This window comes from Lissotriton helveticus, chromosome 12 (assembly GCF_964261635.1).
Source record: "Lissotriton helveticus chromosome 12, aLisHel1.1, whole genome shotgun sequence".
Classification (NCBI taxonomy): domain Eukaryota; kingdom Metazoa; phylum Chordata; class Amphibia; order Caudata; family Salamandridae; genus Lissotriton; species Lissotriton helveticus.
The window spans coordinates 645,337,364-645,350,302 of NC_136073.1; the positions used below are offsets into that span (position 1 = coordinate 645,337,364).

The 12,939-nt window shown below is 44.8% G+C and overlaps 1 protein-coding gene across 1 annotated transcript in view; it reads left to right on the plus strand.

Annotated features, from left to right (window-relative positions):
- Positions 1–4,121: 4,121 nt before the first annotated feature.
- LDHD (lactate dehydrogenase D) overlaps positions 4,122–12,939 on the plus strand; it is a 480,635-nt gene continuing 471,817 nt past the window's right edge. Inside the window, exon 1 of the mRNA XM_078670717.1 lies at positions 4,122–4,356. Coding sequence (XP_078526843.1) covers positions 4,279–4,356 — 78 coding nt within the window. The 5' untranslated portion in view covers positions 4,122–4,278. The remainder of the gene's footprint in view (positions 4,357–12,939) is intronic.

The window sequence follows — 12,939 nt, forward strand, 5'->3', positions numbered from 1 at the left end:
GTAGAGTGACGTAGCGTAGAGTATTGTAGAGTGTTGTAGAAAGGAGTAGGGTTATATGGCTTGGAGTGGAGTAGACTGAAGTGAAATAGAGTGGATTTGAGTAGAGTGGCATAAAGTAGAGTAGAGTTTCGTAGAATAGAGTGGCTCACAGTGGAGTATGCATGGTGTGTTGGTGCACTGCCATTACAGGTGACACATTTTCAATTGATATGACCATTACACGTGCCCAGTCATACAGTTTTATTGATAAAACTATATAGCGCCCAAATGATAATGTGTGGAAATGGTTTCACCTACTACATTCATTTGTTTTGATCATATTCAGATATTTGTTTCCATCACACTTCAGAATTATAAAAACATGTGCTTTATCTGTGCTTTCCTAATTTTTATATATTCTGAAATATTTGAACAGTTCGTTTACAGACATTTTAATTTTTTGTTGGGTTAGAAAAAGGCCTCTAGTAAGTAAAATAAACTTGAAAAGTGCACAGTACCTAGAGGTGTCACAGCACTAGCAAAATTCAGAAGATGCAACAGAGTCAGGGAGAGCAAATTAAAAAGATAAGAAAACCCTACACATAATCAGAGGGAAAAGGCCCCCACATTTTACACCCCAGATTGTCAGATAAAGCCTCTCAATTTGAAATCTGAAAAAGAAAAGTAAACATCAAGCCCCCATTAGAAGACAGACCCTGACCTTTGACCACTGTTTTTGAATACACCTTAAATGTGACAAAATAAGAACAAAATTTAAAGGCATGTTTACAAAAAGTGAGCACGGTGTAAAAAGGCGGTAAAAAGGGCATGCTCCAAGGGATGTGCTAACTCAAGTTGAACAGCCTAAAACAAATAAAGCCAGCAAATAGCAAACTGTAACGAGTGGTGGAATGCATTCCCAGAGAAGCTTTCCGAACGTGCCTAAGATACCATTAGCGAACCAGGCAACGCAGGCTTCGACCTAAAAGACAGGAGAGGGCAGTGAATAAGTGGAAACTGCATGTCAGATATAGATATGTACAGGGCTTTAAGTGGGCCGGAACCTGCTGGTGCTCAGCACCACCAGTTTTTGGGACGGGTCATTATCGGGCTCTTCATTTTTACCCTAAGGGAGGGGAAAAAAACAACCCTTAACTCTGCAATAGTGCAACCTGTCACTGCCTCTGATGTAACTTCAACGAGGCTTGTCTTTCAGTTTTATATAGCACAAACTTGGAGGCTTTAAATGAGCACCTGTTACATTACCCAGGGGAATATTCATTTTTTGAATCACAGGACGTCAGGCTTGATCCTGTTTTCTCAGCTCGAATGTCGGCTGCTCTAGCCTTACGCCACAAATTTCATCACACGAGGGAATCGCATTTTCAGTATTATATACAATGAAGTGACAGTTGTTGCTTATTTACCTTATGCAACGTACAACCACTGACAAAACCAATAGTCCTGGCTTGTTGTAGCTGTAATGTCAGGGCTTTAAGTGGGATGGGTCCTGCCAGTGCTCAGCACCAGCACCAGCAGTTCTTAAAAGCAGGCTCTCCATTTTTGCCCTCACTCTCAGAATGGAAAAAAAACATAACTCTGTAGCAGTTCACTGTTTTTGATGTAACTTTTATTTTTTCTGTAGGTCTATATTGCAAAACTCGAAGTGCTTTACATGAGCACCAACAAGGAGATATTCATTTATTTTTTGCTAGGCACAGGCAATTACATGATTTGCCCAGAAACACAGGATGTTGAGCCAATGCTGAGACTCAAACCTGCTTTCTCAGCTCCAAAGTTGGCAGCTCTAACCATTACACCACAACCTCTTGCACAAGAACCAAAGCATTTTCAATCTCTATATATAAAAACAAAAGTATGTCTGTCTGTCTGTCTGTCCTTTATGCATTACGACACCATTCATCCGATCGCCATGAAACTTTGGGAAGTTGTTGAGTACACTCCCGCGAAGGTTTCTGGCATAATTTTTTTTAAAATATCGGCCTCCCAGGGCCCTCAAAATCTTTCGAATACTGATGTATGCACCAGATGGAAAAATAACAAATAGGGTATCTACAAGCACTCAAATAAATAAATAGAATTAAAACATCATCATCCGATCGCCATGAAACTTTGGGAAGTTGTTAAGTACACTCCCGCGAAGGTTTCTGGCATAATATTTTTTAAATATCGACCCCCCAGGGCCCTCATAATCTTTCGAATACTGATGTATGCACCAGACGGAAAAACAAAAAATCGCGTATCCACAAGCACTCGAATAAATAAATAGAATTAAAACAACACTTTGAAATGTTTTCCATATTAATTTTTTTTTTTTTTAAATATCGGCCCCCCAGGGCCCTCATAATCTTTTGAATACTGATATGCGCACAAGACGGAGAAAAAAAATCGTGTATCCACAAGCACTCGAATAAATGAATAGAATTAAAACACCATTCATCCGATCGCCAGGAAACTTTGGGAAGTTGTTGAGTACACTCCCGCGAAGGTTTCTCCCATAAAATCTTTTTAAATATCGGCCCCCCAGGGCCCTCATAATCTTTTGAATACTGATGTACGCACTAGACGGAAAAACAAAAAGTCGTGTATCCATAAGCACTCGAATAAATAAATAGAATTAAAACGACACTCTGAAATGTTTTCCATATTAAAATGAATAAGTTTCAATAAAAATGACACAATGTAAATTGAATGTTATCATGACGAGTTTCCTTGAATTTCCTTTCTTCGGAGATCGCAGCAACGCGCGGCGGGTAAACTAGTATTATATAAAACGAAGTCATAATTGTATGTATGCATGTAGTATATTTATCTTATGCAATTAACTACCTTTGACAAAGCCAATAGTCCTGGCTTGTTGTAGGTGTATTGGTACTTTTTGTATTATATATGTCGAGGCAATCCCAGAAACAGCAAAATACCAGTCTGGGGCACACTATGCTAAGCACAGATTGTTAGCGTAATTTTTTTAAGCCACGTCCTTAATTATATCTGACACAACCCTTTAAGAGACACCCCCCGTCCCCCAGTTTTTTTATCCCACTTAAAGTGCTGTGTAATGGTACAATTCCGCGAAGGGTTATCAATGTTCAGACTTGGATGGCGCACAACATGTAGTGGTAAAGTAGTCACGATGGTGTACGGTTGTTTGGTGCAGCTTGTTCAGAGAAAACCCTATAACTCTGAAACCAAAGGGTGAGAAAGCTAACCCTTATGTGAAATCAATGTCAAATCAAGCGCACACAACAATTTCAATGATATGGGTAATCAAGATAAAATGTTCTCCAAGGATAAGATCACACACTAGTGTTCATTTTCATTCTTGTTTTTTTAATTGGTGTATGGATGTTTCTCCTGTTCAGAGGAGATCCATATAGAAAGAAACCAGCCGACACGTGTTTCGTCAGTAAGGGTGTTAACCCAAAGTTAACCCAACTGTAGATCCATATAGAAAGAAACCAGCCGACACGTGTTTCGTCAGTAAGGGTGTTATTGGGTTAACACCCTTACTGACGAAACACGTGTCGGCTGGTTTCTTTCTATATGGATCTCCTCTGAACAGGAGAAACATCCATACACCAATTAAAAAAACAAGAATGAAAATGAACACTAGTGTGTGATCTTATCCTTGGAGAACATTTTATCTTGATTACCCATATCATTGAAATTGTTGAGTGCGCTTGATTTGACATTGCTGTGTAATGTTACTTGTTCTGTTACGTATCTGGATAAATGGACAGAAGCAGCAAAATACCAGTGGGGCTGCACACTATGCTAAGCACAGATTTTAAGCTTAAGGGTTTTAAGCCACGCCCATAATTACAATGGCCACGCCCCTATGACCCCCCTGTGTTTTCATCCCACTTAAAAGCCCTGGGTGTGTAGAAAAGTAAGGGGAGAAAAAAGGGAAATGAGATCAATGCAAAACATGCTTTTAAATAGTGAGAATGGAAGAAGCAAGAAACGAGAGAAAGGCATAAAGTACAAGAACCGGAATGAACTGAGAAATGCGCGCTAAGCATCGACTGATTACTCGACCTTAAGAGCCTTTTTGTCAGTCCACCTTAAAAACGCACATCTTTGGTCCTCCCCTGTCGGCAGCCAGTGCCATTGCTTGTCTTATATGAGCACAGGACTTGAACCAGCCCGGCTCACGAGTGGGGGCTGTGAAGGTGAACCACCGCCTGCGCTGGCTCCCAGCGCCAGAGTTACCAATGCGTGACCGGGTCACTGTCGAGCCTTGGGTTCAGTCCTGACCGCAGACTCACGGCTACAGCCATGTTCTTACGGCTGGCAACTAGACTGACGAAGAGGCGCTTGGACAGCACCCAGAGACGGTGCCTCGTGAGCAGCCAAGTAAGGAATTCACGCCTCCCCTTGTTATCGCCATGACAAGCTTTACATAGCATTTCAGACTGGTTTAGAAGAGCTCTCCAAAGGCAGAATGGATTCTTGATTCTCAGATATAAAAGGAACGTAATATTTATTATTTCCTCTGACTGGTCAAGAAAGACGCGCTGCTTGGATCTGTGCAGTGCTAAATTTGTAACAAAATAAGTGCTGGGGCTCCCACCGGGAAGGCACACATTGCCCCTACGAGCTGCCAAGGACAGTACAAACACCGCTACTAATCATCACACTGACAAGTGTGACAATTCATATTATTTCAGACCCCCAACGCTATAATAATGGCTTGGAAGGCAGACATTAGTCGTTTTAAATGTAACTAATAAACAGCGTCACCATGTGGCAGACTGTCATAAGCCCTGGTGCTGGCAATTAGGTGCTGTGCCGAGTACCAGAAACCACCTGCTCAAATTAAGCACTGGATCTGTGACCTACATAAGCCTTTCTGATAAATAAATTTAGACATTCCCGAACCTAGTGGTATTTATGTTTATGAAAGCTCTGGGCTCCAGTGGAGTACATTTGATAAACAATGATACATGTTTTCTGTTCTTCACATTTAGCGAAACATGGTTTCATAAACTTTTGAGGGGGCATTATTTTAATATGTAACACTTTTCAAGGAATGACGGCCTAAAAATAGATTGTGCAATTCAAGTTAAGCAGACGATTCCTCTGAGTTTGTTTAAGCTCAAACTTGAACTGGGAGTTATTATGAGAAGTCATTCAGGTAGCAATCCTACGCCCCATGTAGGGCTAAGATTAGAACATACAATTGAGTGATCCCATGCCTTTGTCAATCCTCGGTAGGCTGCGCAAATTTAGGGCCTCATTCCGAAGCCTGAGGGACTACCACCAACAGGCTGTCTCTGGCGGTCCCTCTGCTATCGCAATGCGATTTTCCCCCACAATATTATGATGGCGGGGGAAAGCGTGGGGAAGCATGGCGGATGGAAAGGTCGACTGCCATGGTCCAGATGGGCGTATCAAATCCGACCGCCCGTTTGACCAAATGCACAGCTCTGACTGGCAGGCACAGCCGTAGGGATTATGGTATCCTTTTCCTCCGGATGTACTTGAGCGGTTAACCTGCTGCAAAACATCTGGCGGAAACGGGTTTGGAGGCGTGTATCGGGCCCCACCTAATCCCAGGTGCAGGGACATGTGCCCTGGGGGGTCCCTGCACCATGTGGCCTGCCACGAAGTGCAGGGATGTGTCTGCCCCCTATATTTATTATTGCGGCGGGGACTGCTGACCGCATCCCTGCCACAAAGCAAAATATAGGTGATGCGACAGCCGTGGTGGCAGTCGCATCGTAATTCGGATTGTGGCAGCCGGTCCCAAATCCCAAACGATGGCGGACAGACTGAAGTCCGTCCGCCATCGTTCTGAGGCCGTTAGTGGGCAAACGCAGCATAGTAGTTACCTTTCACCTGCATACGAAACTTGGGGGCATATTTATGAGCTCCTTGCTTCGCCATCACTGTGATGCTCTGGTGGCACAAATCACAAAATCATAAGTATAAGGCCTTGCAAAGCCACTATGAGTGGTTTTGAATTGCTTCATAGATATAGAGTAAAGCGAGGCAGCGCACATCACAGAGTCACCTTACTCTGCGCTCAGGAGGCGTTCCATGTGGGTTGAGGTGGGTGTTTCCACGCAACACCCATAGACCATGTAAACCTGGTGAATCACGAAAATGTTATGCCTCCTGAGGTGAGGCCTAACAAGGATAAATACCTTTATTTCTCCTCGTTTATTCCTCTTTCCATGTGTGCTGTATTCTGCAGCACACATAGAAAGAGGAAAACACCTCTCAGGATTGTTATTTAGTGCCCTTTCTTGCACACACAAAAACAATCCTGCCGACAACACATGCACCCTTACACCATGGTGCAAGGGTGGCTGCTTTGGCGCTAGGCTGCCGAAACAGTATCAGTCCTGGGAGAAAGGACAGGAATGCACTGCATTGGAAAAATATGGTGCATTCCTGCCCTTTCACCCTGATGTAAGGCAGCGCATCAAGATGACTTGCTGCACAAGCCTACGGCAAAACACCATAAATGAGGCCATTGGTTGCCACTCTACCACATGTCGAGAGATAGCCATCTTGAATCACACTCTTTCTGCCAACCACATTTTACCTACCACATCTCACTTCTCTAAATCCATTCTAGTTATGTCAGGAGTGATAATGAAGGGCAACTACTCTTGCATTACAGGTTCTATGCTTGCTGGGTACAGATTGCAGAATAAAAGAGCATAAAAAATAATTGAGCAGAGATTTAACAGTTTTTAGGGTCGAGCCTAAAAGAGCATGCACTGTTGCATGCAGCTCGCCTGCAGGATGCTGTTGTTAACAAAGAAGGGCTTGGAGCTCGTCCATTGCTTACCATTTTTGGCTTGCGTGGCGCTCTTCTTTACAGCCTCATAATGCGGTACTGCAAGCCTAGCATCATTTTCGTTCCTCTGTATGGAGCAGAGACCAGCGCTAATTGATTCAACTTAATCAGTGCCCGCTCACTGCTACCGACGTGATTGAGGTACTATTTTGTTTTTTCTAACTACTAGTGCACTGTAAACAGAAGGCGTGTGACTGGCAAAAACTTTTCCCAGCAGGACCAACAGAATTGCAAATATTTTTTTTAAATCCACATCAACCCACCCCTCTCAATCCAATCAACCTAAAACCAATCCAATTCACCCCACTCCAATCCAAATCACCCACGTCAATCCAATTCCATTTCAATCCACCACATTCCAATCTCCCCAACCTACCCTACTCAAGTCTGCCCTACTCCAACCCAAAACAATGTTCCCCACTCCAATTCAATACAATCTGCGCCACTCAAATCTACCCTACTTCAATCCAAAACAATCTGCCCTCCTATAATCCGAAACTATCTGCCCCACCCCAATCCAAATCAATCTGCCCTCTCCAATCCCCGATCCTATCTGCCTAACTCCAAACCAAAAGAATCTGCCCCAGTCCAATACATTCCCACTCCAATCCAAAACAATCTGCCCCACTCCAATCTTCTCCACTCCAATACAAAACAATCTACCCCAATCCAGTCTAAAATAATCTGCCCCACCCCAATCTAAAACATTCTGCCCCACTCAAATCCAAAACAATCTTCCCCACTATAGTCCACCCACTCCTATCTGCCCCACTACAATCCAAAACAATCTGCCCCACCCCAATCTGCTCCACATCAATCCAAAACGATCTGCCCCACTCCAGTCTAAAACAATCTTCCCCACCTTCATTCTAAAACATTCGGCCCCACTCCAATCCGCCCACTCCAATCCGCCCCACTCCAATCAAAAACAATCTGCCCCACTTCAATCCACCCACTGCTATCTGCCCCACTCTAATCCAAAACAATCTGCTCCAGTCCATCCCACTCCAATCTGCCCCACTACAATCCAAAACAATCTGCCCCACTCCAGTCTGCCCCACTCCACTCCAAAACAATCTGCCCCACTCCGATCCGCACCCCACTAATTCATCCCACTCCAGTCTTCTGCCCCACTCCAATCCAAAACAATCTGCCCCACTAGAGTCTGCCCCACTCCACTCCAAAACAATCTGCCCCACTCCGATCCGCACCCCACTAATTCATCCCACTCCAGTCTTCTGCCCCACTCTAATTCAAAACAGTTTGCCCCACTCTAATCTGCTCCATACCAATGCGCCCCACTCCAATCCAAAACAATCTGCTCTACTCCGATCCGCTCTACTCCAATCCGCTCCGCTCCAATCCGCTCCACTCCAATCTGCTCCACTCCAATCTGTCCATCTCTAATCTGCCCAACTCCAATCTGCCCCACTCTAATCCGACCTACTCCAATCCAAAACAAACTTCCCCTCTCCAGTTTTCCGCACTCCAATCTACCCCACTCCATTCCTAGACAATCTGCCCCACTTTAATCTAAAACAATCTGGCCCACTTCAATCTGCCCCACTCCAATCTGCTCCACTTTAATCCAACCCATTCCAATCTGCCCCACTCCAATATAAATAATCTGCCCCACTCCAATCCAAAACCATCTGACCCACTTCAATCCAAAACAATCTGACCCACTTCAATCCAAAACAATCTGCCCGACTCCATTCCAGAACAATCTGCTCCACTCCATTCTGCCACACTCCAATCCAAAACAATTTGCCTCTCTCTAATTTTCCCCGCTCGAATCTGGCAAAACTTCTGGGGTGGCAAGAAGGGGGGGTGTCCTCTGCGGGGCGGCCAGGGTAATGATGTGGTGCAGGCCCCAGCGGCCCAACTGCAGAAACGGGGCCACAAAGGGCGGAGATCGCTGCTAGGGGGCTGAGCGGCTTTCTAGAGGCAGCTGACAGTGCTGCGACTAGCAGCGTGAGAGGGGAGATAGCAGTGGTCCAACTGCACACTATGGGGCAGATTTAGGAAGGCCTTGCGCCGCCGGTGCGTCATTTTTAACATGTGAAAAAGTGACGCACCGGCGGCGCAAGGCCTTCATAAATCTGCCCCTATGGGCCTTATTTATGAAGGCCTTGCGCCGCCGGTGCGTCTCTTTTAAAATGGGAAAAAGTGACGCACCGGTAGCGCAAGGCCTTCATAAATAAGGCCCTATGTGCGTATATGGGGCCGCTGCAAAAAAGCCGCAATGGAAGTGGACGGCCTCAGTTGAGTCATCGGTGTGGGTTTTATGCGGCAGACAGCATGCACAACGAGAGGAGAGGGCGGCACAAAAAGGAGCTCCTGTGTCAGTGTGAGTGAAAAGACGAGCTGATCTGGTTAATGCAGGTAACAAAGTTTATTACAAGTATCATGAGCATCAGGAGGGAGCTTCTAGCCAGCATCTCAATGGTCGTCTTTTCCCACATTCTCTTTTCCAAATCCCCGCAACATGCTGTGGGAACCAAAGCCTCACACTGCATGTCTTGTGAAGTAGACTCCTACGAGTCTGATATAACACATCTCCCTCCCTATATTAATCGACGAAACTCAATAAAAATAAAACATTAAAAAATGAAAATGCTAAACACATGTGAGTATAATATAATGTAACATCCTTCTCAATTATTGATGAGCATTTCACTCAAACTTAAAAGACAACATGCCTAACATAGTTCGCAAACCAACCAAACAGGGTTGCATCACCTCATCACATACTCCCCATGCCAAAACAGCCTTTGTCTGACCCTTCCACTTCCATGAATGCCACCATATTCCTCTTTCATCCTCTGATGAATCAGATCACCATCCTGTAATTCATCTCTTTGTCCTATTCGCATCCTCTCATCCCGCACACTCCGTTTTTTTATCCTCATTGATCCCATCACCCATTTAATCTTTCAACAAATAGTCTGCATTTGTCACCACTTTTTGGGCAATTCCACACAGTACCTTCACTCAACAACGTGTACGAATACACCCTTATAATCTGCAAAGGGTCTGAAAATTTAGCCAAACCTTTGTCTTCCCTACTTCCTTTCCTCACACACACACACACACACACACACTCACTCTTCAACTTTAAATCCATTTTTCAATCCGTCAACATATTCTGCCCATCTTTTTCTCTCATCTCATTTGGACATCAGCCCTGTTGCTTTCTTTCCATGCATAAGTTCGAGCAGCACTTTTCCTGTAACACTGTTGGTCATTGTGCGATAAGCTCACACCAATTTTCCTACTGCATTCCTCCACTGGTAACCTTGACTCAGTGCCAGTTGTAAACCCTCCTTTAACGTCCTGTTCCACCTCTCCACAAGACCATTGCTCTGAGGTTAATAGCCTGAGGTCTTGATGTGCTGCACACTGTAGGTTCCCAATAATTCCTTCATTTCTTGTGAAGCAAACTGCACCCCATTGTCAGTTACCATCTGCTCAGGTGCCATAATGCCTCCAAAAATGTGATCACATCTTGAGTAATCACATGATCAGTAGATTTTACTTCTGGCCATTAGGAATAATAATCTATGGCTACCAGAGCAAATTTAGGACAAGGATCACACTCTGTATTAACCAGAGATGTCCATACACAGTTTCTTCTAGGAGGCCTCCCTTTTGTCCACTTCAGATGAGGGCTACTCCACCATCTTTTGCAACTTGTCACTCCACGTGCATGGTACACATTGTACTCTTCTGCATCTTTATCTAATTGTGGAAAAGTACATTTTGCCATGTTGTATGTGCCTACGTGTTCCCCATCCTATGTTATAGGTGCATGATCGATATGCATGTATCCCCCTCTGATCGATTAAAGACGCAATTACAGTTGTGTCCATCGCTAGTATGCCAGTTTCCAGTCTTCGTGAAAGCAACGAATATCAGGCCTATGTAAACCTACGTTGCCACATTTCACAGTGTGCACGTTAATTCATTGAAAAGTCCCCGTTTCTAGGCCTCAAAAGGGCCCGGACTCAGATTCAGCTCCTGTCTCCTGAACCCTCTCCGAGGAGCGATACAGCCCCCACCTGTATCCCTGACCCTTCACTTACTTCATGCCTCGCAGTGCCCGGCCCGGCCTGGCTCTGCCTCCCAGTCTGCCAAGAGTATGTTATGTTTCTAGTTATCAGTCCAGCCCTCCTTCTCTGCATTCCTAAGCTACTGAATCACATCAATAGTTTCCGTCATGGTCTAGCCTTTATGTCTCCATGTAAGAGAAATACTGTATTAATATTCATAGAATATTCCTCGCACACGAACTACATATAGAATTATGCATGCACCAGTCTTAGTGTCTGTTAGCCTTTGCCCTGATAACTTTTGGTTTCTATCAACATGTACTATAAACACCAGATACTAGATATGCCTGGGTACATGTCGCTCTGACACTCCAGACTTTAGTCTCCTCTTCTAGCGCAGAAGTCATAGCCCCCAGTTCTTCCTGGTAACACGTCATTGCCAGTTTGCGCGCACCACTAGGTTAGAGGTCCCAGCTGCTCAGGTAGCCCCCTCCATGTTTCCGCCCCGTTTATGACATATTCTGTTACGTTTGCATCACATGTCTATGTACACGCCTCTTGTTACACCCACTTTATGCCTTATCTTTCGCGACTGCTAATAGTCACGCCTACTGCTACGCCTACTGTATTGAATGTAATGCAATTGTTTTAGTATATATATATTGTGCACTGTTATTAAAAGCTAGCGCATCATTCCCAGATCCTGCCCCCCGGCAGCTGCCATCCCATTCCCATGCAGGCTGTCCTGTTCCTGTCCTTTATGCCTGATTAAAGCCTGTAAACTCCAGCTACCTCGAATCTTGACTCTTATTTATTGAGCTACCTGTTTATTGATTATTCTGAAAAATAGAACCGGTAATTAATTATTTATTTACCACAGAATGGCGCCCGAATATGGGACTTGCCCTTTCCCCACGCGCCGGAGAAGCCACGCAGGCCCCCTGATCCTCTGCAGCCGTGACGGAACCATACCGTGCACGTGCAGATATTTCTGCTTCAAGTATCCCTCAGGCCCACGGAGGAGACGGAGGTTGCGGTCCAGCGTCCAGACGAGGCGGTGGAGGAACGCGGCGAGTCCCGACCAGAGCCCAAGCCGAGAGTCCAAGGTCCGAGGTATCCGGAGGCCCACCTGTAACTGAAGTCCGAAGTTCGTCCGTCCGTCGTCGTAGCAGTCCAGTCCAGTCCGAGGCCTTCCGTTCTTGCTGCCCGGTGAGTACCGTTGCTGGGGTAGTATCTACACAGGGTCAATTAATTTGTCTCTGGTCCGTGGGTTTGGGTACGCAGATCCAACACGAAGTGTCCACCTAGGTGGATGCGGGTCCTGACGTGTCTCTTTATGAGACCGGTAAGTTTCGTACTGTTTTAGCAGTGCATCTAGTCATTCTAGTAAGTTCTGTTCTCGAGAAATTCATGTGTTCTGTTCTCAGTATTCCAGGTAGTATTCTGTTCGAACTGTTATTTTAAATGTTATTTCATGTGTTTTCAATGTCGTGGTATGAGTGATTTGTTTTCAAGTTATTATTGTGTTTATTGGGTATTGTATTGTGTCCAGACTCCAGTCTAAAATTATGCCTTTGTTCTCGAAATTACGTCAGTTAAGAACTAGGAAAGGTCTGCTCGAGGAAGCAGTTCCTGTCCCGCCTAGGGACAGTCCAGGTCATTTTATGTATCATAAGCATGGCATAAGTGCCATATTATATCTAGACTTATGGGTGGAGTACACCAAGGAATTAGAAGAGAAATATAGATGGCCCGTATCAGGTACGTGGGATGCCGAGTGCATCATGCGAGTAGAAGAAGTATTATGGAAAAAGAAAGCCAGACAGTCCCAGAAAGATGCCATCGAGTTATGGCGCAAAGAATCTCATAAAAGAACCGAAAAAGAAATCAGAAAAACAGAATTAAGTAGAGAATCCTCGGAAAGAGCCCAAGAAAGGGAATTAATCGAAGTAGGTGAACGAGTTAAAGCCGAACAGTCAGACAGACAGAGAAATGCCCTTATTAAGGGTATGTATCCTCTTCTTGCCGAGGGCTTGCCAAAAGCAACCCCGGAAGCACCATGTAATTTTCCGCCGC